This window comes from Sparus aurata, chromosome 12 (genome assembly GCF_900880675.1).
Source record: "Sparus aurata chromosome 12, fSpaAur1.1, whole genome shotgun sequence".
In the NCBI taxonomy this organism is placed as follows: domain Eukaryota; kingdom Metazoa; phylum Chordata; class Actinopteri; order Spariformes; family Sparidae; genus Sparus; species Sparus aurata.
The window spans coordinates 18688837-18712095 of record NC_044198.1 but is presented as its reverse complement, the minus strand read 5'-3'; the positions used below and the strand labels follow the sequence as shown (position 1 = coordinate 18712095).

Below are 23259 nucleotides of genomic sequence, written 5' to 3'. Positions count from 1 at the left end.
GCTTCAAAAGCAAGCGGCTGACCACAAGTACACTTCAGTGTAAGTGAAGGAGGGTACGAGCTATCTGCTATAGAGGACCCTTATGATGATGACAGTGAAGAGCAGCCGGCTGAACACTGTCAGAATACAGAAAAAAAAACAGAGTGTAGTAGCGTAGGTGTGTGGATGCATGCTAAAAAAACTCTCAGCTTGTCCTGTCGTGCAGATGTTTCACACCACCTCCGGCTAAGAGGAGAACTTCCACACACTTTCATTCCCACTGCAATACCCGAGTTGTACGAAAATCAACTGTTACCTGCTGCTCTCATTTATTCATGGAATGCTTGTGTTTTAATGCAATCTTTGAAAAATCTATTATTTATTAGGATAAGGCCCCCTGTGTCTACCTCTACTGGTAAATGGTATACACAAATCCTCAGTTCTTGTGGAGGGGTCGATGGTGACATGGAGCAGATACTTATAAGATAACAGCTGTTTATATGCACCCTCATATTCCACGAGTGATCGGCATAAGAGCCCAAGCGGAAGTGAAATGCCTCATTTAAACCACTTCTTTCAGAAGACACCGACATTCTACCACATCTGAATATTTCTTCAAACTGACGTTTGATCCCCTCCTATCTCTCTGGTTGGGATAAACACTTATGACGTTTCGGGTGTGTTCATCACACATACAAGTAGGTGATGTGGCGGGAGCAAAACAGTACTGGTCGAGACCCGATGCAACTTTTATGTTAAGGATTGCTGACCCCCCCCCCCCGATGGTCAAAAGCCTCGAAGCAACAGGTTGTACCAGAGCCAGAATTGCAAATGTTGTTTTACATTTGCATAACTTATGCTTCACGGCTAGTTTGGCACGTAAGAATTGATGTAGCACAGCTGCTCTGTTGCTGTTAGAGATGCTGGCTCAGGTGTGTGTGAGCTGACCAATCATAGGAGACTGGGTATTCAGGGGGAGCGGCCTTAAGAGACAAGATAAAACAGAGCGTTTCGGACACAGAGGGGGAATACAGTGCTGCAGAACTGGACACTACGAGATTTTTTTGGCTCTAAAACATGTAAACCTATTCTTACAATAAACCAAAATAAAATGATAAACCTGAAAACGAAGATAGAAAAAAGCCATGCACCTCCACATGGCCCCAGTTTTCCTTCATCCGGTTGCTTTCAAATTTCAGATGTTCGCTAATGTTCTCATTTGAATAACGGGAATGGATACAAGGGATTGGGTTTGACACCAGCTGCTGCCTCGGTAGGTACGTCGAGTTTTCAGAAACAGAGAACTTTCTTCAAAAAACCCCCGCCCTCATCATCAACTCGTTGACTCCGGTAATGCTCCAAGCCTTCCTCCTGACATCTGTGATAATGCCCCGACATCCACGATCAAGTCAATTAGATAAGACTTTAAGCCCCATCCGCGGTAATCCATTCTCGGGCAAACTGAGCGTTGAATTTGCATGCACCTGTTTACGCCGTGCCGCGCGTTAATGGAGACGGAGTGTCGACTCCTTCCGCGGAGGCAGGGTTCCTCTTTCCTGGACACTCTGCGAGACTAAATGGAGTTTGAAATTAAAACTCCCAGCGAAAAGCTCCTTTGAAGTATCAGGATAAGTAATGACACTGAACTGCATAATCCCTGCGAGTCACTTAAAGACAGGGGGGGGGGGGGGGGGGGGGGGGGGGGGAGAGAGAAATGGGGAAAGGGGAGTAAGAAGTGAGGCAGGTAGGTAATCAAAGTTTGGGAGGTTGGGTAGACTTCTCGACGTGGCGGCGCCAGCGTTATTAATCAGGCATTATGTTCACGTCAGTGCACTGCTACAATGCTCAAAGCTGTGGTTAGCATTTAAGCATGAATACCAGCATGCAAAGTGATCATGTCCTTTTATTCTGCAACCAGTAACCGGCAGGACTGCGTGACGGCAGCCGAAGACGGGACAAACACACAGCTGGAGGTTACGAGTGGCACGCAGTGAAGAGTCTGAACTTTAATAGAATTTCAGAATGATGAAGCGAATGCTGTCGCTTGCTGGGGTTGTTTTTGAAAAACAAGAGCTACGTCGGGTAAAAAAACATTTTTCACTCGACCAAGGCCAAACTTGGTTATGGACACAATTTGATAAAGTTGATTATGTTTTGGAGAAGTGGAGCGTCAAGAGATGGCAGATTTATGGAATGATTTGACAGGAATCAAAGATGCTGAACAAGATCACGATTCTTCAGTCAGGCTAACGGCTGAGTGTGGTCGGGCAAGCAATTGCAAATGTCGTGCCAAACATAAGCAGATGCAAAGCTGTCGTCAACTACTTAGCAATAAAACAGAAAACAAAAAGGAAGTTTTTAGCATAAGTAACATTGTTTGCTCCATAAACTTCCGTACCGCTGACTTGGCAGTGTATTTCTCCTCCAGTGCTTGGGCCGTCTCCAGGCAGCACGACGTCGTTTGAGGCATCGAGCAACAAAGTATATACTTTATAAAAAAAGTATTAAAACTGGTGTTTTGGCCCGAGTGAAGCCTCGGGGGAACATGAATGATCGTGTGCACGTTTTATGTGAATCCTAGTAACAGCTGTTGACACATTTCATCCAGAAATGCAAATGTGACCGCCAAAGTCATGATGACTCATCCTCTGTGCATCATTCATCTCTCTACCAGACTTCACGGCCAATCCGTCCAATAGCAGTTTAGAAATTTTAGTCCGAAGCAAACTGGTGGACCGACCAGCAAACCGACATTACCATCCCTACAGCTGCTAGCGAGCCGGAATTTAATCTCCATGTTTATTTTCCTTCGATGTAATATCATGAATACAGATGGTCTGACTCTTGTTTTGTTGCTCTGCTTTCTGTTGACCTCCCTTATAAATCCTTATTTGTCTTCCTGTAAAAAAAATGTAAAGACGCCTTGTTAAATCTTTCAAACTCTGAGTGTCCACAGGTGCCGTTCTTCAGATGGGGCCTTTGTTACAATGGATCTGCTGTGCACCACCCAGTCAGCCCGGTGAGGAGAGGAAACAGTGGGGGCGAGGTCTCCCCTGTTTGTTAGTGGATTAGTGGATTAGGATTATCTGTGCGGTCAAAATTACCCATTAGTGCAAACTGCAGCACGCTCTTTCAGAGGAGCTCACAAACACACACTGTACTGTTTTCCAGCACAGTGTGTGGACTGAGCTGCACACAGTTCATAGAAATGCCCCCAGACCCAAAAGATGCAGTGACACATGTCGAGATGATGAATTTGTCAGCGGAGCGAGGCGGGATGTGCTCAAGAGCTGCTAATCATCACTCACTTAAGGAGGGTGGGAGGGGGGAAAAAAGGGAAGAAAAAAAAAAGCAGAGAGTGAGGGTGGGGGTTGGGGAGGGGTGGTGGAGCTATTTTTATCAGGATTCCATGAAGACAGCTGTCATCTTCCCGAGTGTTTGTGAGACTTTCCTGCACTTTCCATCACCCGGGAACGGCGGCTCAGGGGACCCAAGTGATACGTCCCGTCACTGTGGAGTATTTCTATTATATCCGCGGTATAATAAAAATATAAAAACTCCCCCCAACATTTAATGCTCTCATCCAGCCCAGTTGTGGAGTGGGTGCTGAAAATCTCATAAGCTCATCCGCTTTAGCTGAAAGCCTTACAGCGCTGTGGGCTCGGTGACTGCCCGCTGTAACCTGCCAGCGCGTCCATCTTTACCTGAAACATCGGATGGATCCGGTGCTGATCACACACCACTGAGATAACGGTGTCTGCTCAGACAAAAGTACTGAACTAATTAGAAAATGTTTTTGTTTGCCTGCTTGGTTGACCAAACACTATTTCCTCATTAAAAACAAAACACGGATTTATAATTGATTTATAGTAAATGGCTTCAGTCAGACATCATGTGGACACGAGTCAACTTGAGCCTCCGTTTTAACGACTTGACAGAAGACAAATGACTTGAGGCACAATTTTGACTTATAGTTAAAGACTCGAATCGACCGTACCTTTATTGCAAACCTAATTCAGTGTGGTACGTTTCCAACAGGTCAGATCAGTGATTTTCAAGCTTTTTGTGCCCACGACGCACTTGTTTTCCTATCTGTGCAAAATAGCCTCTATAATGTGCAATGCAGTCACTCAGTGCATGCTTAATATTGGGATTATACCCTAAAGATTTTCTTGGGGTTTACAATTTGTCGCTTTATTGGGATGTATAAAGTTCCGATTGACTATATTTAGTTAAAAACTCATTAATTTACTGTTGGATATATGTATATCGCAATAATAATCTATGACTGTGTCAGAATCGCGTGGCACACCATTTTGGACTCACTTGATAGAAGATAAATTAGCCAATAACATCATTATTATACACACGACAATTCTCTTTATTAAAAACTGAGTGATGCGGGTTGGGAAAAAAAGTGACTTGCAGAAAGGACAAGATGACTCGAGACGCGCTTGAGACTTGGATGAAAAGTCCGGCTCCAGTCTACGGCTTCTATCTATTTAAGACTATGGGGGAATGTGGATCTGACCGCTGGAGCAGGTGGCTGCTTTCAGGTCACAGTTTTTTATGACCCCGACATTCCCGTCCCACTTCAGAGGGACCAGGACCTCTGCCACCAGTCTGGTGTGAGGCGGGCGGAGATAAGGGCGGACAGGGTGACGGTGACGTGCCCCCTCGCCCTACCCTACCACACACACGCTGGGAAAGTAATCCTGTAGATGGTGGCCACAACACTGAGGCTCCAACACAAACTGTAGATCCCCATCAGCATTCTCCCACACCCCAATTTAGCCCCGAGTCAATGAATTCTTTACTGAAGATGGAGGACTGAGCTGCATATCAAGAGGGATTTTGCATTAATTAGTAAAACGTCTAAACATGGCCCGAGGCTCACTGCCATGCTATTCTTCATGCCACCTCGAATTACACTGTTTGGTTTCGTATGGCTAAAATTCAGATTTCATCTTCCTCTCCATTAAGGGAATACTAACTTAGTTATACGCTAGTTTGACTGTGAGGATGCTAAGTGCAATTCCAATGTATGGTCAAGGTGTTTTTAATGAAACAAAATTCTATAAAAATCAAAAAAATGTTTACTTCAGGAGAAATCTGAAGGCTTTAAATATGAACTTCAACAGAAAATGGGAATTATTCACATTATAATCAGATTGAATGATGTGCACTTTTGTTTACACTTTCATCATCACAAGAATGACTCAATTAAGCACGAGCACGATGCATCAGTGAATAATAATTCTGAGAAAACAAATCATTTCGTTGGAGAAATTTCATTTTAATTTACATTTGTCATGTAAAAATATACATCACGTTGAGGAACGCAAAGAAGAAGAGAAAACAGGACTTAAACATCTCGAACCACAATACTGTTTTTTTATGATAACAGCTCAAAATATGGGGTTTGTTTCATTTTGGTACATTCTTTATGAGATCACATGTTTTGACGTTCTGAAACTGAACGATGTGTTAGACTGAAAAACTTACATTTCAGAGCTTTTTCTTTTTTTTTGGCATTTCCATGTTTTAATGTGCAGAAACAGAGACTTTAAAAATGCTGCAGCCAAAACCTCCAGAGGAGAATGAATGACAAGAAAACTGTAAACTGACAAGTCCTTAAACTGCGTAAACGTGTAAAAGTATACAGTGACTTCCAATTCATAAAAACTGTTCACGACACTCAGAAACATTGAGAAAAAAAAAATGTTTCCCGACACCCAGTAGGACACATCTTCTGCTTCTATGAACTTCAATTACGATCATGTATATTAGTATGATTGCACACTGCTTGTAAACTTAAGTTTTTTCTAAAATGTACAGAAACGTTTGCCCAGAGAAAATGCTTCTAAATTTCTTCTAATTCACTTTAATTCCAAAGTTAATACAATCTTCCCCGTTGTCCTTCTGTCCACCGTAAGGCACAAAGAGCTTGATTGCAGAAAATGATCTGCGGCAGCGACGTCCGGCTCACTGAAGATCTCATGAAGCTAACTTCTCCAACTGGAAAATGTTTGAGGACCTGATCTGAAAGCAGAATTCCGATGACATTCGAAGCAGAGAAGAAGAAATTATTTAAAAAGAGATTCATTGCTTTAAACACTACAAGTAGTTATAATATTATAATGAGCGACCCTGTCCAGGTTTCCTTCTGATGTAACAGTGCTGTCATTAAGATACCGAATATTGGAGCATTTCAACAAGTATTTCTGGGTTCAACAGATATCAAACACAAATGCAAATATTATATGCAATATTCCCATTCACAAGGAGCTGTGCATCTTCCCACTAAGATATTTTCATTAGTTTATCAAGACAAAATATAGAAAATCGGGATGGCCGGAGCCATTTTCCTTCTTTTGGTCAAAATAAGGTGTTTGATGGCTGACTTTTTCAAACACAGCGTCTTTGCTTCAGCCACCTCCTTAAATATGGCAATGAAAATACTTACACATCTCCTAAAACCTGTTGATATCCAAGTCTTGTGTCATAATGTTTAAAATTAGGTTTGTTTCTCCTTCCGACCAGAAATGTATATAGTCTTTGTTTCATTAGGAAGTCACACTGACATTAAAATCTAATTTTACAAGCGACTCTTTGCCAAGACGGGGCCAGAATAGCTGCACAAAGGACATAACTAGTCAAATATAAAATCACATCACAATATCAGCAGTAAGTATAAACATACATTACAGAAAACAATGTGGGCTTTTCTTTAAGGCATGCATCTCAAACTGGTGGCTGTGTGGTTTGTGTGCAAGTCCTTCATCACAGTGCACAGAGCCGACTGTGAACAGGCAAGTGGATGTTTGATGCAAACTAGAGCCCGACTGATTTGACTACATTTGTTAGGCCGATACTGATACCGTTATTAAAAAGGTTCATAATTGATGTATTGACCGAAACACATAGACGTACATTGAGATATACTCAAACTACTCAGATTGCCAAAAAAATAAACTAACTCTAAAGTGTGCTACTTTGACTCGGATGGATCATCTTCTCTCACAGTGATTTGAAAACACTGAATAATCTGAATCTGCAAAGTAACTACTAACTAAATTCATTAAATAAATGTAGCGGAGAGGAAAAAGTAAAAGTAAATGGAAATACTCACATGAAGTAAATCAAAATTGTACTTTAAAACAGTACTCTAGTAAATTGTACTTAGGTTTCATGACTGGTTGTTCTAAATTTAAAGACTTTGTTAAAGCTAATAAATATCGGTCACAAATAGCGGCTTTCAGTCTCCTTGTTTTTTAATAATCGGTATGAGCTGTGAAAAAGCTGTATTGGTTGACCCCTCTTACATAAATTTCCCCACACATCTTTCGCTGCATTATAATCTTTTCACATCTTCACATATTGGACAACCTATAGTATATGCAGATACCAATATATCCGTACTAGGCTAATATGAGCCAATTATATCAGTTGGGCTCTGTCGCACGCAGCTGTAAAATCTCCAATTGGTTGCACACTCTGAATGTGCTGTATATAAGTCAAAATAAAGCTCCTAAAACTAAATTCTGAATAATAACTTGGAGTATCCAAATGGAATATGCTCTTTTATAAAAGACCAATATTTAATTTGGCATATTGGGATTAACAGCGTGCATATAAACGTAGTCACTGAGCATGAAGTTAGAAGGAAGACACACAAAAATAAAAATCTAAAAAAAAGAGCGAGGCAGGAGGATTATTAACAGTATGTGAATGTGTCCAATGGGCTGAGCGGCGTCTTCCACACACTCCTGCACACTTCAGAGTGCATTCCACTGGAACACACCCCGGGGAACGCTGGCTGCCATGTGACACGTAGCGGCGAAAACGGTGGGAGAGGCAGCAGAGGAGAGGGGTGAGGTAGAGAATGGGATGGAGGGAGAGTAGGGATGGGGATGAAAATGTAATCGCAGGAGGGCAATTAGGGAGGAAGTGCTGCTGGAGCGTTCCATCGTGCAGGGCCAGTTTAAGGGACGGCGACTTTCCACACGGGGTTAGAATGATGCAGCATATGCATCATTGCACGGTATTTACTGTTTTATGTGTTAGAAAAAGATTGTATTTGTTTATGTATGCCTCCTTTTATTTAAGGTTGAAAGCAGAGAAAAACCTTTTCTATATTTCAATGCAGTGAATTAGCAGTAAAACTCCAATCCGACTCTAAACGAATAAAGAAGGAGGAAAGGGAAATAAGTGAGGTCAGATGAGGTGACGGTGGTATAAAATCTGAAGAGGTTCTACGGGGAGTCGTGTTGTGGAAGAAAAATGTGAGCTTCAGGCACCGCAGGCACCGTGCACTGGTGAAGCCTGGGAGAAATATGGGTCTGTCTACTCATTGGTAGACACACACACACACACACTCAAAAAGACACACACACACATATAGACAGACAAGAATTAAAAGTAAATGTGATGACCTCACTTACTGGTTTGCTGACCCGAAGGTTCCTCCAGAGAACCCTACGAAACAAAAAAGGAGAAGAAGTGATTAATTTGGTTTCTGTAGCATTAAAACGTTTTGCCCGTCAGTGTGTCAGAAGATGAAAACTCATAATCCCAAAGCAGATCAGTGTGTCTGTCTGCGCGCTGCGTACGCAACGTGACCTGACACAGGCAAAGCTTTGCCACCCCAGGGGGGCTCTGAACGACAGAGGCGGAGAAGGTTTAGAAAGATGAATGGACAAAAGGGGGCAAGTGCACAGATACTGGCTGTATATGACTAACAATAGAGCAGTTATAGGCTGCAGAAGAGCCTGTTAATGAGAGAGAAGAGAAACATACCCAGAAATTATTGGGAGGTAGACGACAAGATAACTCTGATCTGCTGACAAATCTGGGTCATGATTCCCACATTTCTGAATGTGACTTGCCCCAGAAAGTTTCAGCACACATCAAGATGACACGTGAAATGTCAAAATGATGCAAACTTTTATTAGTACATAAACAACTGCAGCAACTCAGTATGTGACACGTGTACAGTACAGTACCATTACAGATAGAGATGCACCGATCGATCGGCAACCGATCGCAATCGGCCGATAATGCCCCTATCGGTTTTGATCGGAGTTCTCAAAATAGATCACATCAGGCCGATCAGATGACGTTTAGGTATAAAGACAGTGCATTAACTGCATGCAGGGAGGGAATTTCATGGCCGCTGTTGCCCTGCACTTTGGCCTTGATGCCCCGTGAAAAAAAAACTCATCATACGGCCACAGTGGCCTCTGTGCCCCTGGCCCGGTCAGCGTAGCGAGCTTGCCTTTAATTACAGCCACCTGAGTGCACAGTAGTCACTCACAGTAACTTCAGTCAGTTTGCGGTTCGCGCAGGTGGAGTCTCATCATTACGATGATCTCACGTGAAAGCCTCTCAAACAGCAGCAGCGTCTCAAAACAGAAGTACGAAACTTACAGCACAGGTGCGAAAGCGAGCGCAGCCGGTTTTGACATGATACGTAACTGACTTATGTGGTAGGATTTAGTCTGGTAAAGTTGGAAATATATTCACAGATTCGAACTTCCTGGATCAATAACTCATAAGTGAAACCTTGTTAAAACACAAACGACGGGTCTTTTCTACCGTAGTAAGGTAGATATGTTAATCAAAATGAGCGTCTGGACATTAACTCTGGTCTGTATGGTCCGCCAGCGGTGAGCCGAGGGCGCAGGGACCGTCTACAAAGTGCAACACCGAAAAGAGAAACTACAAAAAATTCAATAACTTCACTTTTATTCAGAGTGTAGCGTCACCAAAATCACTCCACACATCAGTGGTCTCCTGCTGGTTATTCTACAATTTTTTGTTTGGAAAAAATGTGCCTTGCCATAATTTTGGGGAATTTCAATTTGGGAGAAATATTCAATAACACTAATATTCAGTGTGGTGTCACAAAAATCACCTCACCCTAACCCTACTTAACAAAAACTACTTTCTAATGTAACTTTAACTTGATTTTGGTAAAAAAAAAATTTTTAATACACGATCCATGTCTTATTAGGATGTTATGGTATCAGTCTGAAAGGTAAATCAACACATTTTACTCAGTGGCCTTGGTGCCCCTGAAAAAAAAACTGAAGGCCAAATGGACTTGCCCCTAAAATGACAAAATTCTCACCCTGACTGCATGCATTCCCACTAGTAAGCTACAGTTACTCTATGTAAGCTGAGTCCAAGTTGTCTCTAAGAGAGTCTCTAGAGTGTGAAATATTGCACATTTAGGGCCCTATGATTTCCGCGATCACGGAATTGCGGACGGAATCGCGGAATTGGCCGATTAAAACGGAATCTACTTTTTAACACGGAATATCGCGGAATTTGACATAATTTCACTGAAATGTTGTTCTCGTGTGGAAGAGGAACTTTTGTCTGGGGAAAACTGCACGGGGGGAACCAAATCTGGGTGGCACAACAAGTCGCTGCCGCTCCCCCTCCCCACAGACTGAGCTCTCCTGTCAAAACAATGCAAGCATGCCGAAGTGTCTGCCCACGGCTCCGTCTTCGTCGGCGAAAAAGCTGAGAAGCTTGACATTTACCCCTCAGTACAGAGCCGAGCAGTTCCCGAACGACTTGTATGTGTCAGGTGAACTGTTGTTTTGCAAAGAAGCAGACCTGAGAAATCATAATTAAAAGGTGTAATGCGTCAGAGTTAGCCACTGTCCGATTCATATTATTTGCATATAATACCAGAGTGACTGTTAACTGCTGCTAACAGTAGCTGCTGTTAGCTAGCTAGCCCCGTTAGCCACAGCCTTCTTAGCTGACTCTGCCTGGGCTGGGAGGCTTTTCTGGATCTGCCTGAGAGCTGACCATGTTTTTATTCAATGAAACACATAAAAACACAAAATATACTACTGTATGAAGACATGATGAAGTCAAAATATTTTTGATGCACTTTACTGTACTGTACGGTACAGTATTGAGGAAATATGTTTGTCCCCTCAATTAATTTAAGGTAATTTCTACTTAATTTGTGTACATTTGAGTTATTTACATTGAAAACACACTGTTTTTAGTAGTTTAATAAGAGTAAATCAGGATTCACAAAAATTAAAACGGAAAAAACGGAATTCCCAAAAATTAAAACGGAAAAAACGGAATTTGGGAAAAAATAAAACGGATTTCATAGGGCCCTACACATTGCCTCAGCCTGCAATAAAACGGTGGTCAATTCATGATACTTTCTCATCTCCTAATTTGTATACTTAATAATACAATGCCAATGTTGTGTAAGAAGAATCATTAATTAAATATATGAAAGTTATACAAGACAATAATATAGAAGAATTTATGGATTTGACGCTGTGATCGGTGATCGCCCCCAAAAATCCTGATCGGTGCATCTCTAATTACAGATGTAAAGTCACTCAGGTTACAATTAGGGCCGCATGATTAGTCCACATGATAATCATTATATTTTATTTGCTTTATTGGGATCACAAGTTATTCATGTCATAACGAGAGGATTCATGACGAGAAAACAAATTCATGTGAGGCAGTGGACCATGACATTTTCATCTTAAGTCCGTTGCTACACTTGTCAAGACACCATGTATGCACGCTGGCATGGCGCTGCTGATCTCTTTAACATCAGCTCTTAAGTAATAAGAGGGAACGACAGTTTGTTCTCTCACGGTAGCTGGGTAATCTATCCTGTTATCTTGGCATAACTAAGCTTTTTTTTCTGTTATAATAACATAAATAACTTGTGATGTCAAGAGAACTAATAACATTTAACTTGTTACCACTGGAAAACGGAGGAATTACCCGTGGCGTATGAATCACGTTGTAAGTGTTATATATGTCAAAGTAAATGAAATACTTCTTTGGTTTTAAAGAAAGTTGTAGCAACAATCCTTACCTACACATTGTTTGTAAACCATCTTCTACTCTGAAAGTACAATTACTGCACTGGAATAAATACATGTTTGGTTTTAAGAAGTCATTAGTGTTATACATGCATAATCTCCTGAATGACACTGTCAGACTCCACTTGAGCCACTGACTGAGTTCCTGTCAGTATTCAACGAGGTGCTGCCAACCAAGAGGACGTTTGAAGATGATGAGGGAAGAATAGAAAAAAAAAAAGGAAAAAAAAGAAGGGGTAATGGGGCAACTGAAGTCGCAGTCTCACCTCCTGCCTGTGGCTGCTGTCCAAAGCCCGAGAAGCTGCTGGGCTGCTGTCCAAACCCAGAGCCCTGCTGGGCCAGGCCCCCAAACGACGGAGCGCTCTGAGTGGCTAGGGAGCCAAAGGACGGGCCACTGGGAGGGGAGGCAAATCTGAAAACGGAAGCAGATGCAGACAATGATGTAGCACCACTGCAACTACTGAATTAAAATGAGCGAAAACACAAAGCTGGATGTCATTAAAAAAAAGGGGAAAACAGCCATTTATTTGTACAACAAGAAAAAAAAAAAAAGAGATTAAGAAGAGAAATTACTATAGTGTGTACGTTTCTTGTAAACACGCCAGTAAGGAAGAAGGTGTCAGATGGTGTTTGTGAGGATTGAGAGATGGGGGGGTTTAAGCGGTAATCCCCTCAACAGGACCCACGCCCATCAACTCCCAAGGGAGAGGAAAGGGAGAATAAGCAAAACAGACAGAGAGAGAACGGGCCTGTTTAATCTGTAGACAGCAGTGAGATTATCTGAGGCGAATAATCTAGTCCCCCACAGTTTTGGGCTCATTGCCACATTCACTGTAACAAAAACACGTGCACATTACGGACACACCATGATGGTGACAGGGTGGGAATGATTGGAAGAGATGAGAGAGAAGAGGAAAAGATTAAATAATCCCTGCTCCTGTATCTTTAAATTAAATCTCAGTTGGAATGAGACTGAGTCACTGGGAGCTTTAAAGAGGTACGGTTTTAAACTTTAAACCTTCAGTCTTACCTGTTTGAGTAATATAAAAAGAAAGCTGTCTCAGAGGGCAATAATGTCAAAAGATTTCAATGGGGCCTCTAAAGGTCGGTCTACATTTGGTTTATTTTATCGCTTCCTCACTATGATGTTGATGAGTGTTTAACAATGTGCTGAATGCTGCTCTTCATTTGTTTTATGTGTTGTGCTTGTGTGATGGTGCACTGAGCGAGAGATCACAGATGTTCAGAGTCATAAAAAAAAAAAAAAAAACTGCTTCACGCTGCAGGCAAAATCTGCTGCTCCTCTCTCCCCTCTGTACTGCATGAAAAGCCTGGTGACACTGACGTTATCAAATGTTTAGTAACTGCAACAATGTTATAACCAAAAATAGACCGGTAGGTTTACTGTGCGACTACTTAAAGTTCCGTTCACACCCGACAAACTAACAAACTAACATCTGTTTGTTGTCTTTGATGGGAAAAATTTACAATCTGCATTTATTCCAGGGTCAAATGAGGATGTGTGTCATATGTGTGTGTCGGCTCGAGCTCTGATCAGCAGTGATGGAAACATGAAACCCGGGGGGACATCCCTCAAATCTAGTTATCGGACACATCGTTGTGTAATGGGGACAGGATTTTTTACAGTTCAGCTATAAACGCATCCGTCCAAAATGTCACCAGTGGACTAACACACTTAACTTAACATGAATTTAATAATAGTAAACTATCTCTTACATAATCTTTTTTATAATTTCATAGAAAAGAGCTCCTATCGGCACATGTTGGGCATCGTATAGGCCAACAACGATATGTATGTGATAAGCCAATATAGGCCGATATATGGGTGGGGCTCTAGAGTCAATATTGGCTAGCTGGCTGCTAACTTTAGGTGTTGCGAGTCCAGTTTTATACTATGTAATTAAGGATCTCTGAACCTAATTAAGAAGAGAAGGCAAGACATTTATTTATTAAAAAGAAAAAGCAGCAGCATATGGTAAAATCAGTATTTTGTCCAACATTGTCTCAAGCATGTACATATGTGAGTATATATTCTAAAAAAAGCTTAGTAAATCTTTTTTTTCCAGACTTTTCACAGAACATATAAAGTTTCGTACCCAAATCCGCCCATGTTGGAAGCTGCTGTTCCCTCTCCGAACACTTTTCCAGCGGAGGAACCCATGTTGCTGTTGAAGGAAGCGTTCGTGCCAAACGCTGCTCCACCACCGAATGCCGGGGCACTACCAAAGGAAGGAGGACTCCCAAACACCGGAGCGCTGCCAAAACCACCTGTGGGGGGTGGGGGGGGGGGGGGGGGGGGGGGGAACAGATAAGTGCTTAAAAAAGTGTTCGTAACAGAAAGCAGCGGGACACAGGCAGGGAGTTACAGCACAGTCTCTATGAAGAAAAGATGAAAAACGTCAGTCACGACGATGTTTCTGTGGTTTGGTGCAACTATTGTTTACTGACACAGGATATTGCACCTTTCCATGTGAAGGGGTATTTTTCTACTCACTGGGGGTTCCTGGGTTGAACAGTTCTGCTTGGACTCCTGTGTAAATATGAAGAGACATACATTCTGCATGTGGTCGGAATCAGGGTGGAAACCACCACAAATCTACTTTCTAAACAGATATAAAAAAATGAGTTTGTTAAGCATATTTCCGCTGTTTTGTTTCGTGGTTGAGCATGGTGATTAAACTCACTGAGACTGTGTCTGTTATCGTTTTGGAACAACACACCGTGCCAGCTTAATGTCTGGATGAACACTTCAAAGTCTCAGAGGTAGGAGGGAGTGGCAGGGGGAGAAAGGGTGGTCTGAAATTACAGCCTGGCTAGCAGCATGCCCCAGTAAATAATTGATTGAGCTAAAGTAACAAGATTACATTCCCTGTACGGAGGCCAGTGATAGGGCATTAGTGTGCTGAGTGGTACCAATATCGCAGTGGAGCGGAGGGATGGCTTTGATGGCTGCCATTGCTATGACTTGATTATTGCCAAGAAAAAATATCAAATAAAGAAGCTCACTTTACATCTTAAAAACATGCCAACTTGTTAACTTTTTCCTCATCAAATAGTCTTGGCGCTTGGGTGAACAGGAGCCAAGTTTGCAGTTGCAATCATGTGAAAGACGGTGTCCTCTTTTTTTTTTTTTTTTTTTACAAAGTTTACTGAGGACAGAATCAGCTGCAATGACAGACATGGACACAAATTGGCATGTCGGTCCTTTTCAAAAGCAATTTTAAAGGCAGTGAGACCAAATGAACTGCACGGCTTGACACTCGAACTTGTGGATGTTGTTTATCTGACAAACAGTAACTCTTGTTCACAAAGCAAAGCATTACAAATCACCAAGACAAAGCACACCATCAGATTATGCTCATTTCTAGCTGTCTTCACATGTTTTTAATGTTACAAAAAACAGATTAATGTAAATTGTAGCAGAAAACTGGATCATTTTCTAAACACGCACGACAAATTGACACTTTTCTTTTTTTTTAAACCCTAACACTGCAGCGCTATTAAATGGTGATAATCCAAGACATAGGTCGCTCATTTAAAATGAAATTATGAAGCTTAAATAGATCATTCAGAGCTATCTCTGACTCATCGCACTGTGACTTAGCAGTGTTGAGAGGTAACGTTGCATCAGCAGTGTTCAGGCAGGTAATACTGGAGTCTGGCAACCTCACTTTCTGCTCTGCTGGGGCGAGGAGATAAGGGCACTTTGCTGTAGCTCAGATGATAAAGGAGAAAGCAATGTCAAGAGTCGGCTGCTGTGCAAAATGCGATTATGTAAAGGTGCACAGGGTTTCTATCGCAGCCGTGCCACTATCACTGAACCTCACACATCAATAACCCAGAGGCCCCTGAGCTAGATCATGACAAATATGACAGAAAAGAGGATGTCAAACATCACTAATACGAACTCAACCAGGTGAGGGCGTGGACATTCTGTGGTAATAACACTATTTACAATTGCTTGGCCCTGTGCTCAAATCTAATTAAGAAAATTAAACCCTTTCCCAAAGAAGTATGAACGGCACAAGTCTGGTCTGAAAATGTCAGCGGCATAAATCGCCTGGTGAAATGTTAACTGCAGAGTACAAGCAAGCATCACTTTCAGTGAGTGGATGAGGGTATATTTAGGGATTTGCCCTCTTAGTTTCAGCATGGAAGTTCACAAGGTTCAAAATAAACTCTGCTATTCTATGAAAGGAAATATTCTTACACCTTTTTTCCATACTCAACCGAAACCTAAAACTGTACTCCGTCTGATTTCGAACTAAAATGAGCGTAACAGCCTAATTAACTCGTGGTGAACACACAGCAGAAACAAACTAAACCCATCTTTGTAAGTCAAGTATTTACCACCTCTGGCTTGGTCAAAATAAACCCTTAATTCACCATGTTGGATGTTTAAATATCCTGGCTCTAGATGCTGTTATTCCCCGCTGCCATACCTGGCTTTGACGGAGAAGAGAAGGAGCCAAATCCCTGGGATGCAACGGTCCCTCCTCCAGTGCTGAACGTCCCACTGGGTTTCTGCTCACCAAAGGACGACTGCCCAAAACCGAAGGTCTTGGCACCGCTGTTCCCGAACAGACTGGTGGCACCTAGAGGAGAAATTGGCAGATAGATAAATGTATCTTCTAAAAGAAACTAAAATGGCTGTACTTTTGTAAAATAGTTTCAACAACCTTGTTGAGTTTGTTCACCTGTCTGAGCAGGCTGCCCAAACCCTCCGCCGGCAGCAGGCGCGCCAAATGGGTTCTTGTTGGCAGCGTCTTCGCTCGGTTTACCTCCCAGGCCACTGAAGAACCCTCCACCAGCAGCTGAGCCGGCTGCATTGGCTGAACTTGAACCGAACAGACTCCCACCAGATGATGGCTGCTGCTGCGAGAGAAATGCTACTTATACAATGTGTCCAGAAGAATGGGAACATTTCTTTCTTTCTTTTTTTCTTTTTTCTTTTTTTTACAATTTAAGACAATAAATTCACAGGTAGAAAAAAGGGGATTATACCTGTCCAAATAAATTCCCACCGCTGGGTTGTTGGCCGAACACCGACTGGCCGGACGAGCAGCCAAAAGCTGTAGTAAGAAGGAGAAAGACATTCAAGACTGATATATTCTCTGTTTACTCTACACTGCTAGATATATAGCTGGGATTCCACATAATCTTTTTTTTATAGTCACCGCTGTACAGCTTCTTTTTCTTCCCACAGAGTAATAAAACAGAATGAGCTGACTCTGGAAACTCGAAACCCCCTTTAATATCTGTCGACATGAGCGACAAAGCTGTGCCCAACATCAGCTGTCCATCAGAGACACACACATTCCCATACTGCTCTGGGAATTTAGAGAATGTTTAGGAATGGGACAACTCCCCTGATGCCACACTCCTCACTCAGACTGCCACACCACTCCTCAACCCGGTCACAGAATACTACAGTCAGAATTAGCCGGTCAGCTGAATGAGTTGAAATTATCGCACAGCCTCCTTGACAGTTCACTGACTCCACAGACATAAACTAATAAAGCGAGTTTTCAGATACTAGTTAAAAGCACCAGTCTGAAAGATATAAAGGGGATTAAGGGGGAGAACTGTAATATAATATTCACAATTACTTTTATTCAAGTGTACTCCCTTGAAACTGAGAACCATTGTGTTTTCATTACCTAAGAATGACCTGCTTTATATTAACAGAGGGTAAAGCAGGTCCTCTTCTGAAGAGTTCTCCATGTTTCTACAGTAGCCCAGAATAAACTAACCAAACACCGACTCCAGTCTAGAAAGGGCCTTTTGTGTTTTTTGTGGCAACCAGAGGGGAGGGTGAACCAAGGGATATTCAGTTGGTTGCCATCTGCAACAACACCACTAGATGCCATTAATGTCTACACACTGGTCCTTTAACGGTTTCGGATTAGAAGCCACAACGGCGCTGTGAGTGACGACAGTGTTTCTGGCTGAGTTGCTTGTTTTTCTGGCTGACTGGTGTGAAATTAAGAATTTTGTTTACCCCATTACTTTGAAAGCCTGAAGGTGTTAATCTCTAATTTATAAATAGCAACAGTATGAAATGATTCCAGCATGAATTTGGTGAACCGAAACCGATTGCACAGCTTCAGAATGGTCTCCTTTGCTGCAGCCTACAGTGTGAGCATTTTGCTGCGTAGGCAAGTCAAAATTAGTGTGTGCATGTGCAAACCAGGTGTGTTTGAGGGACTCTTTCTGGCACTGGAGTTGACAAAATGCATTTCTTACTAGCTTGGATGCTACTTAGAATTAGCAAAAAGCAGCGTACATAACATCCAGGGAGCAGCTCGTCACTTTAAGCCGGTTCTTACAGGCACTTTTAAAGGTTGAAATGACAAAGGTGGGTGGCGGTAGGTAATTTCAGCTGTCTGATATGCAAGCTGGTGTCTGTACTCAGCCAAAGATCTTTTGTGAAGGAAGACGCTCCATTCTGTGACACCACTGTACATTTGAGAGGATACTGAGCATTTCTGTGGTTCTAACAAATCCAACAGAGTGATACATCCCCCCTCTAGTGGATTGGGTCACGTTAATCTAAGGGGTCACAATCTCACAGATAAACTCTTATTCATATCAAATTCAAAATGTGTTTTTTAAGCTTAAATCATTGATGAGAACCCTCCAGTATTTGGATCAAGTAGCCCGACCAAAAATAAGGTATTTCAGATTTATAAGGCTTTAGATTTTATTTCAGTGTGTCAAATAGATATATAATAAACATTCAAGTAAATTCAAGTAAAAGTATCAGATTATATTCTTTATCTGCGTTTAGCGAAGGTGACAATTAAAAAAAAAAGAAAAAGAAAAAACTTGATAGGGACATCTTTATCTTTACAAAACACCTGTTTCTCTAGCTATAGTTCTATTGTGTCCCACAGATGTTTAACTACTTAAACTGTTAGCCCCAAACCCTTACCATATTTAACCATATAGTAGCAAGTAGGAAAGAAAGTGCAGACTCACACTGACCTGAGGGCTGTCCAAAGCTGAATCCTGAAGATGAGGATGTGGTGGTGTTACTACCAAACACAGACCCTTGCCCAAATCCAGAGCTCTGCCCGAATGCAGGTGCTGTGCTTTGTCCAAACAGCCCTGAGCCAGTGCTGCTGGCTGTGTTGGCACTGCTTGTGCCAAAGGAGAAGGAACTGGCATTGCTCGCAGTAGAAGCACCAAAAAGACCTCCTCCAGTAGTTGCATTGTTAGAACTGGCTCCAAATGCTGACTGGCCGAAAGAAAAGCCGCTGGCGGATCCAGTGTTGCTGGCCGGCTGGCCAAAGCCACTTGCCTGGCCAAACACAGGCTTGCCAAAACTAGCCCCAGTTGATGCACCAAACCCAGATGAGCCAAACCCTGTAGATACTGGGGCTGCAGGGGCTGCAGCGGCTGTGGGGGCTGAAGGAGCTGAGGTTGCTGGAGGTGCAGCAGGTTGCCCAAACACAGTGCTAGCAGCGGTAGTTGTGGCACCGGCAACAGTAGGGGTGGAGGTGGTGGCAGCAGCAGGGTTAACTGTGCTGATAACTGGTGTAACCTCAATGGTACTGCTGTCTGTCGTTGCAGGGGCAGGCTGGGTAAAAATGGAACCTGGTTTGTCAGAACTGGGAACCTGGAACGCTGGTGGAGCTACCTGGGCGACAGGTGCTACAGCAGGGGTGGCAGCAGCTGAAGTGGGCACAGGAGCAGCGGTAGTGGTGGTGGTGCTGTCTGGGGTGGCCTCTACTGTGGGAGCCGCACTGGCTAGTGGTGGAGGGGTTGCTTCAGCTGGTGCGGTGATGGAAGAGGGAGGGTCAGGGGTAGCAGAAGTTGGAGCTGGAGGAGGTGTGGGTGCTGGGGCTGTAAGCGTGGCTGCTGTGGTCCCTGTGGTGGAAGCATCCTCTGCAGGCTCAGGTGCTACGAGGGGACTGGCTCTCTCTACAGCAGGTTCAGCAGCAGGTTCTTTTTCAGGAGGCGGGGTGGGCTCAGAAGGTTGTGTGGGAGCTTTTGGTTCCTCTGAGGAGTCTGAAGGAGCTGAAAGAAGACTGCTGAAAGACGTAGGTAAAGCTGAAGTAATAGAGCTAGGCTGGGGAACAGAGAAGGCCGGCTTGGGGGTCGATTCAGGAGGCTTGAACAAACTCCCTGTTGCTACCCCCTTCGACAAATCGGCTACTGCTGCATCTTCTGCAGACTTTTGGAGACCTGCAGCAAAGCTAAACTGTGCTGCTACCTTGCCCATACCAAGTCCAGTTTCCCCAAAGGCGAATGAGGCAGCAGCGGGTTTGATGGATGAATCTTTGGCTTCTTCTCCTGGGCCCACGCGTAGTCCAGAGAAACTGCCCAGAGTTTCTCCTCCAACTGTCTTTGGGGGCTGTGGCTCTATCCTGAGGGCAGGTGTGGTGGAGGTGGGTTTGTCTGCTGAAGTGTTTGGAGGCAGCGTGGGAGACGCAGTGCCAAGAGCACGGGAGAATGAGTCCTCTCCAGGTTGGCTGAACATCATCTTCCCATTTCCGCCAAAGGAGAATTTACTCATGTCTTTCACTGGACAGAAAAACAAAAACATTCAAATACGATGACGGTGTTTAAATTTGAAAACATTATACAACAATCTGATTCAGAGCTGCTGTACTGTTTTTACCTTGTGACATTCCAGCTCCCTGTGAAACTGAAGGAAAGCTGAAGCCTGTGGACCTGCAAAAGAAAAAGTCAATGAAATAACAAAGGGAGAATTTTCAGAGGGAGAAATCTATAAATTAAGACTGAACCACATTCTTTTGGAAAAGTACACGACAAATGTTATTCCTCTAATAGCTACAATGACCTACAAGGTCAAGTGCAGATTTACATGATGGATTAGTTAGTTGGTTGGCTCAAAATCACATCTGATTGGATAATCAAATGAATGTATACAACCCCAAGAGTAGGATGAGTCATCGAGAATACTTAAAATTTTTAAAGGAAGAGAAAAGACCAAGAGTTTGATTTATGAATGCTCGTTTTTGACACGAAAGTTTAAATCTTCTTATCTAATTTGGTCTTGACGATGAATAAAAGCAACATGAACTGTTAGGTGTTCTTTATAATTCAGAATGGCGCCATCATTTACATAAGCTGACTCACCCTGATGCGAAGGAGAACCCTTTGCTGCTGCTTTGATCTGCTGAGCTAGCAGGAGCCACAGAAACATCTGTTTTGGACGGTTGACCTGAAGGACACATGAGTTTACCATATTAGGTATCACATTGCAAAAAAGAAATACCAAAAATAATGTGTGCACACCATTCAGCAATGTTCTATACTGCAGTTTTTTTTTGTATGTCTAAGAGGGAAAACTCTTAAGTACATACACCTAAACAGTCCTTACCAAACACAAAGCCTGTCTGTGGGGAGGTTGTACTTTCAGCAGTCATCTTCTGGATACCTTGGGTAGGATTCTGCACAGAGAGATTTAAATTGGCACTCATTATTACGGCTGTAGCTCAGTGGGTAGAGCTGGTTGACTGGTGATCAGAAGATCACTGGTTCAAATCCCAGCTCCCCAGGGCGGGACTGAGCTACAAGTCGAAGTATCCTTGAGCAAGATACTGAACCCCGAAGTTGCTCCTGATGTGCAGCTTGGCACCTTGTGAAGGCAGCCACTGCCATCAGTAAGGGTCCTGCGATGAGCTGGCGACTCGTCCAGGGTGTACCCTGGCCTACGCCCATAGAGTAAGACTGGATTTGGCCCCAGTAAGCCCCGCAACCCCCCTTAGGGGGGAAAAAAGCGGCAACATCCCGCGACCCTCATGGATAAGCGGAAAGAAAACGGAACGGAAAACGGAACGGAACTCATTATTACGGCTCAATTCTGCACAGACCTGATATTATGTATGAGATTTAAAAAAACAAAAAATAAAACATTATGCAGGTTACAGTGCAGGTGCAATGGCTTTTTATTGATTGGACAGTTGAAGACTTGGACAGGAAACAGGGTTAGAGAGAGGGGGAGTGACATGCAGCAAAGGGACCCAGACCGAGAGTCGAACCCGGGTCCACTGCAGCAAGGACAAAGCCTCTGTACATGGGATGCCTGCTCTACTAACTGAGCTAAACGGCGCCCATTTTGAGGATCTTAATATGGTAATTGCTCTATTCTTTTCTGCCAAAACCATGTTCAGTCACAGGTTAGAGATTTCTTTGCATGCCTTAATACATGTGTGGAGGGGATCTTCAGGGCATGTGTGTTTGTGCACATGTGGGTGGGGATCAGTATGTCCAGGTCATTCCCATTAAGGTGAACTTTGGCTCGAACAGTGCTAAACGTTTGTTCGTGGAGTTCCCCCGTCACCCAACTGCAATTTATAACATCAACATAGGAGGGAGCCGGGACATTTCTCACCCATGCAGTTAATGGTGTCTCCTCTCATGCAAAGCCATCAACAGTATGCGAATTTTGGCAAGTTGAACGTTCTTTAAAGTTGCGAGGAAAGGGACACTGACACTGAATGTGCTTGGTTTGGAGTGATTGATTATATGTGAACAGCATGTGAATTAAAAAACAGCTCTACTTGGAAATCTCCACCACTGCAGAAAGTTAGTGCTTTCATACTTCTTTCAACTATTTTATCGGTGTATCAGAAAGCATATCAGGCGTTAAGTAAAGTATATGTGCTGGATGAAGTGGCTGAAATGAGCAAAAAATAATATCCTCATTACATTTCAGGCATTTAAACAACTCAGACATTTTCATGTTTCATCAATTCTTTGAAATATTTGAACTGTGAGCAATTCAAGATATATTTAAAAACTATCTAAAGGATACTGTGTCACTTATAAGACAGGAACATGTCCATATAGCTGTGTTGATGAAAACATGAAAAGAGGAATGACAGCTTGGCAGTGACAGATGCAGTACTCACTCGTTTGGCCTGATTGGAAGCAACTGTTGCGAAGACCTGAGCCGCTGGATCTGCTACTGATGAGCTGGGAAGGAGAGCACAAGAGGAAGAGGAAGAGAGTGTTCAGGTGATATTTTTATTCTTCACACACAAACAAATATAACAACCATCTTACTATTTGGTGACTTGAGATGTTGATGTGTATTAAAATGGGGTTTCAGCAAACAAAGACTCGTCTGTGTTACTAAATACTTTTTGGTGTAGGGCTGGACTTAAAACTGTAAAAACATTGTCTCTCTATCTTGTATAATCATATAATGGCACAATTCTCATGCATTTTCAGACTTTATGTCTAAAAATTAAAGATATTTAATCGTTCCAACATCTGTCAGTGCATGGAATTTAAAATTCTTGGGAGCATATAACTTTTGAAAATCTTCAGATTGTTCTGGTTATAATTAAATAACAGAAACAAATTGGTTTTCTTTATCGAGCTGGGAGAAAAGTTACTG

At 42.7% G+C, this 23259-nt stretch overlaps 1 protein-coding gene across 12 annotated transcripts in view; it reads right to left on the bottom strand.

Annotated features, from left to right (window-relative positions):
- Positions 1 to 5254: 5254 nt before the first annotated feature.
- Positions 5255 to 23259, bottom strand: part of nup214 (nucleoporin 214) — a 34254-nt gene continuing 16249 nt past the window's right edge. For 2 of the 12 annotated variants that reach the window (XM_030435294.1, XM_030435296.1), the window contains exons 25-37: positions 22769 to 22832; positions 21235 to 21304; positions 20991 to 21075; positions 20509 to 20561; positions 18864 to 20411; positions 16887 to 16954; positions 16562 to 16757; positions 16325 to 16477; positions 14377 to 14412; positions 13979 to 14150; positions 12128 to 12273; positions 8424 to 8457; positions 5255 to 6021 (exon numbers count right to left, since the gene is read on the bottom strand). In XM_030435294.1, the coding sequence (XP_030291154.1) occupies positions 5985 to 6021; positions 8424 to 8457; positions 12128 to 12273; positions 13979 to 14150; positions 14377 to 14412; positions 16325 to 16477; positions 16562 to 16757; positions 16887 to 16954; positions 18864 to 20411; positions 20509 to 20561; positions 20991 to 21075; positions 21235 to 21304; positions 22769 to 22832 (2662 nt within the window). In that variant the 3' untranslated portion in view covers positions 5255 to 5984. Of the gene's footprint in view, positions 6022 to 8414; positions 8458 to 12127; positions 12274 to 13978; positions 14151 to 14376; positions 14413 to 16324; positions 16478 to 16561; positions 16758 to 16886; positions 16955 to 18863; positions 20412 to 20508; positions 20562 to 20990; positions 21076 to 21234; positions 21305 to 22768; positions 22833 to 23259 lie in introns of all 12 variants that reach the window. The other 10 variants (XM_030435303.1, XM_030435306.1, XM_030435300.1 and 7 more) reach the window with 9 other exon arrangements.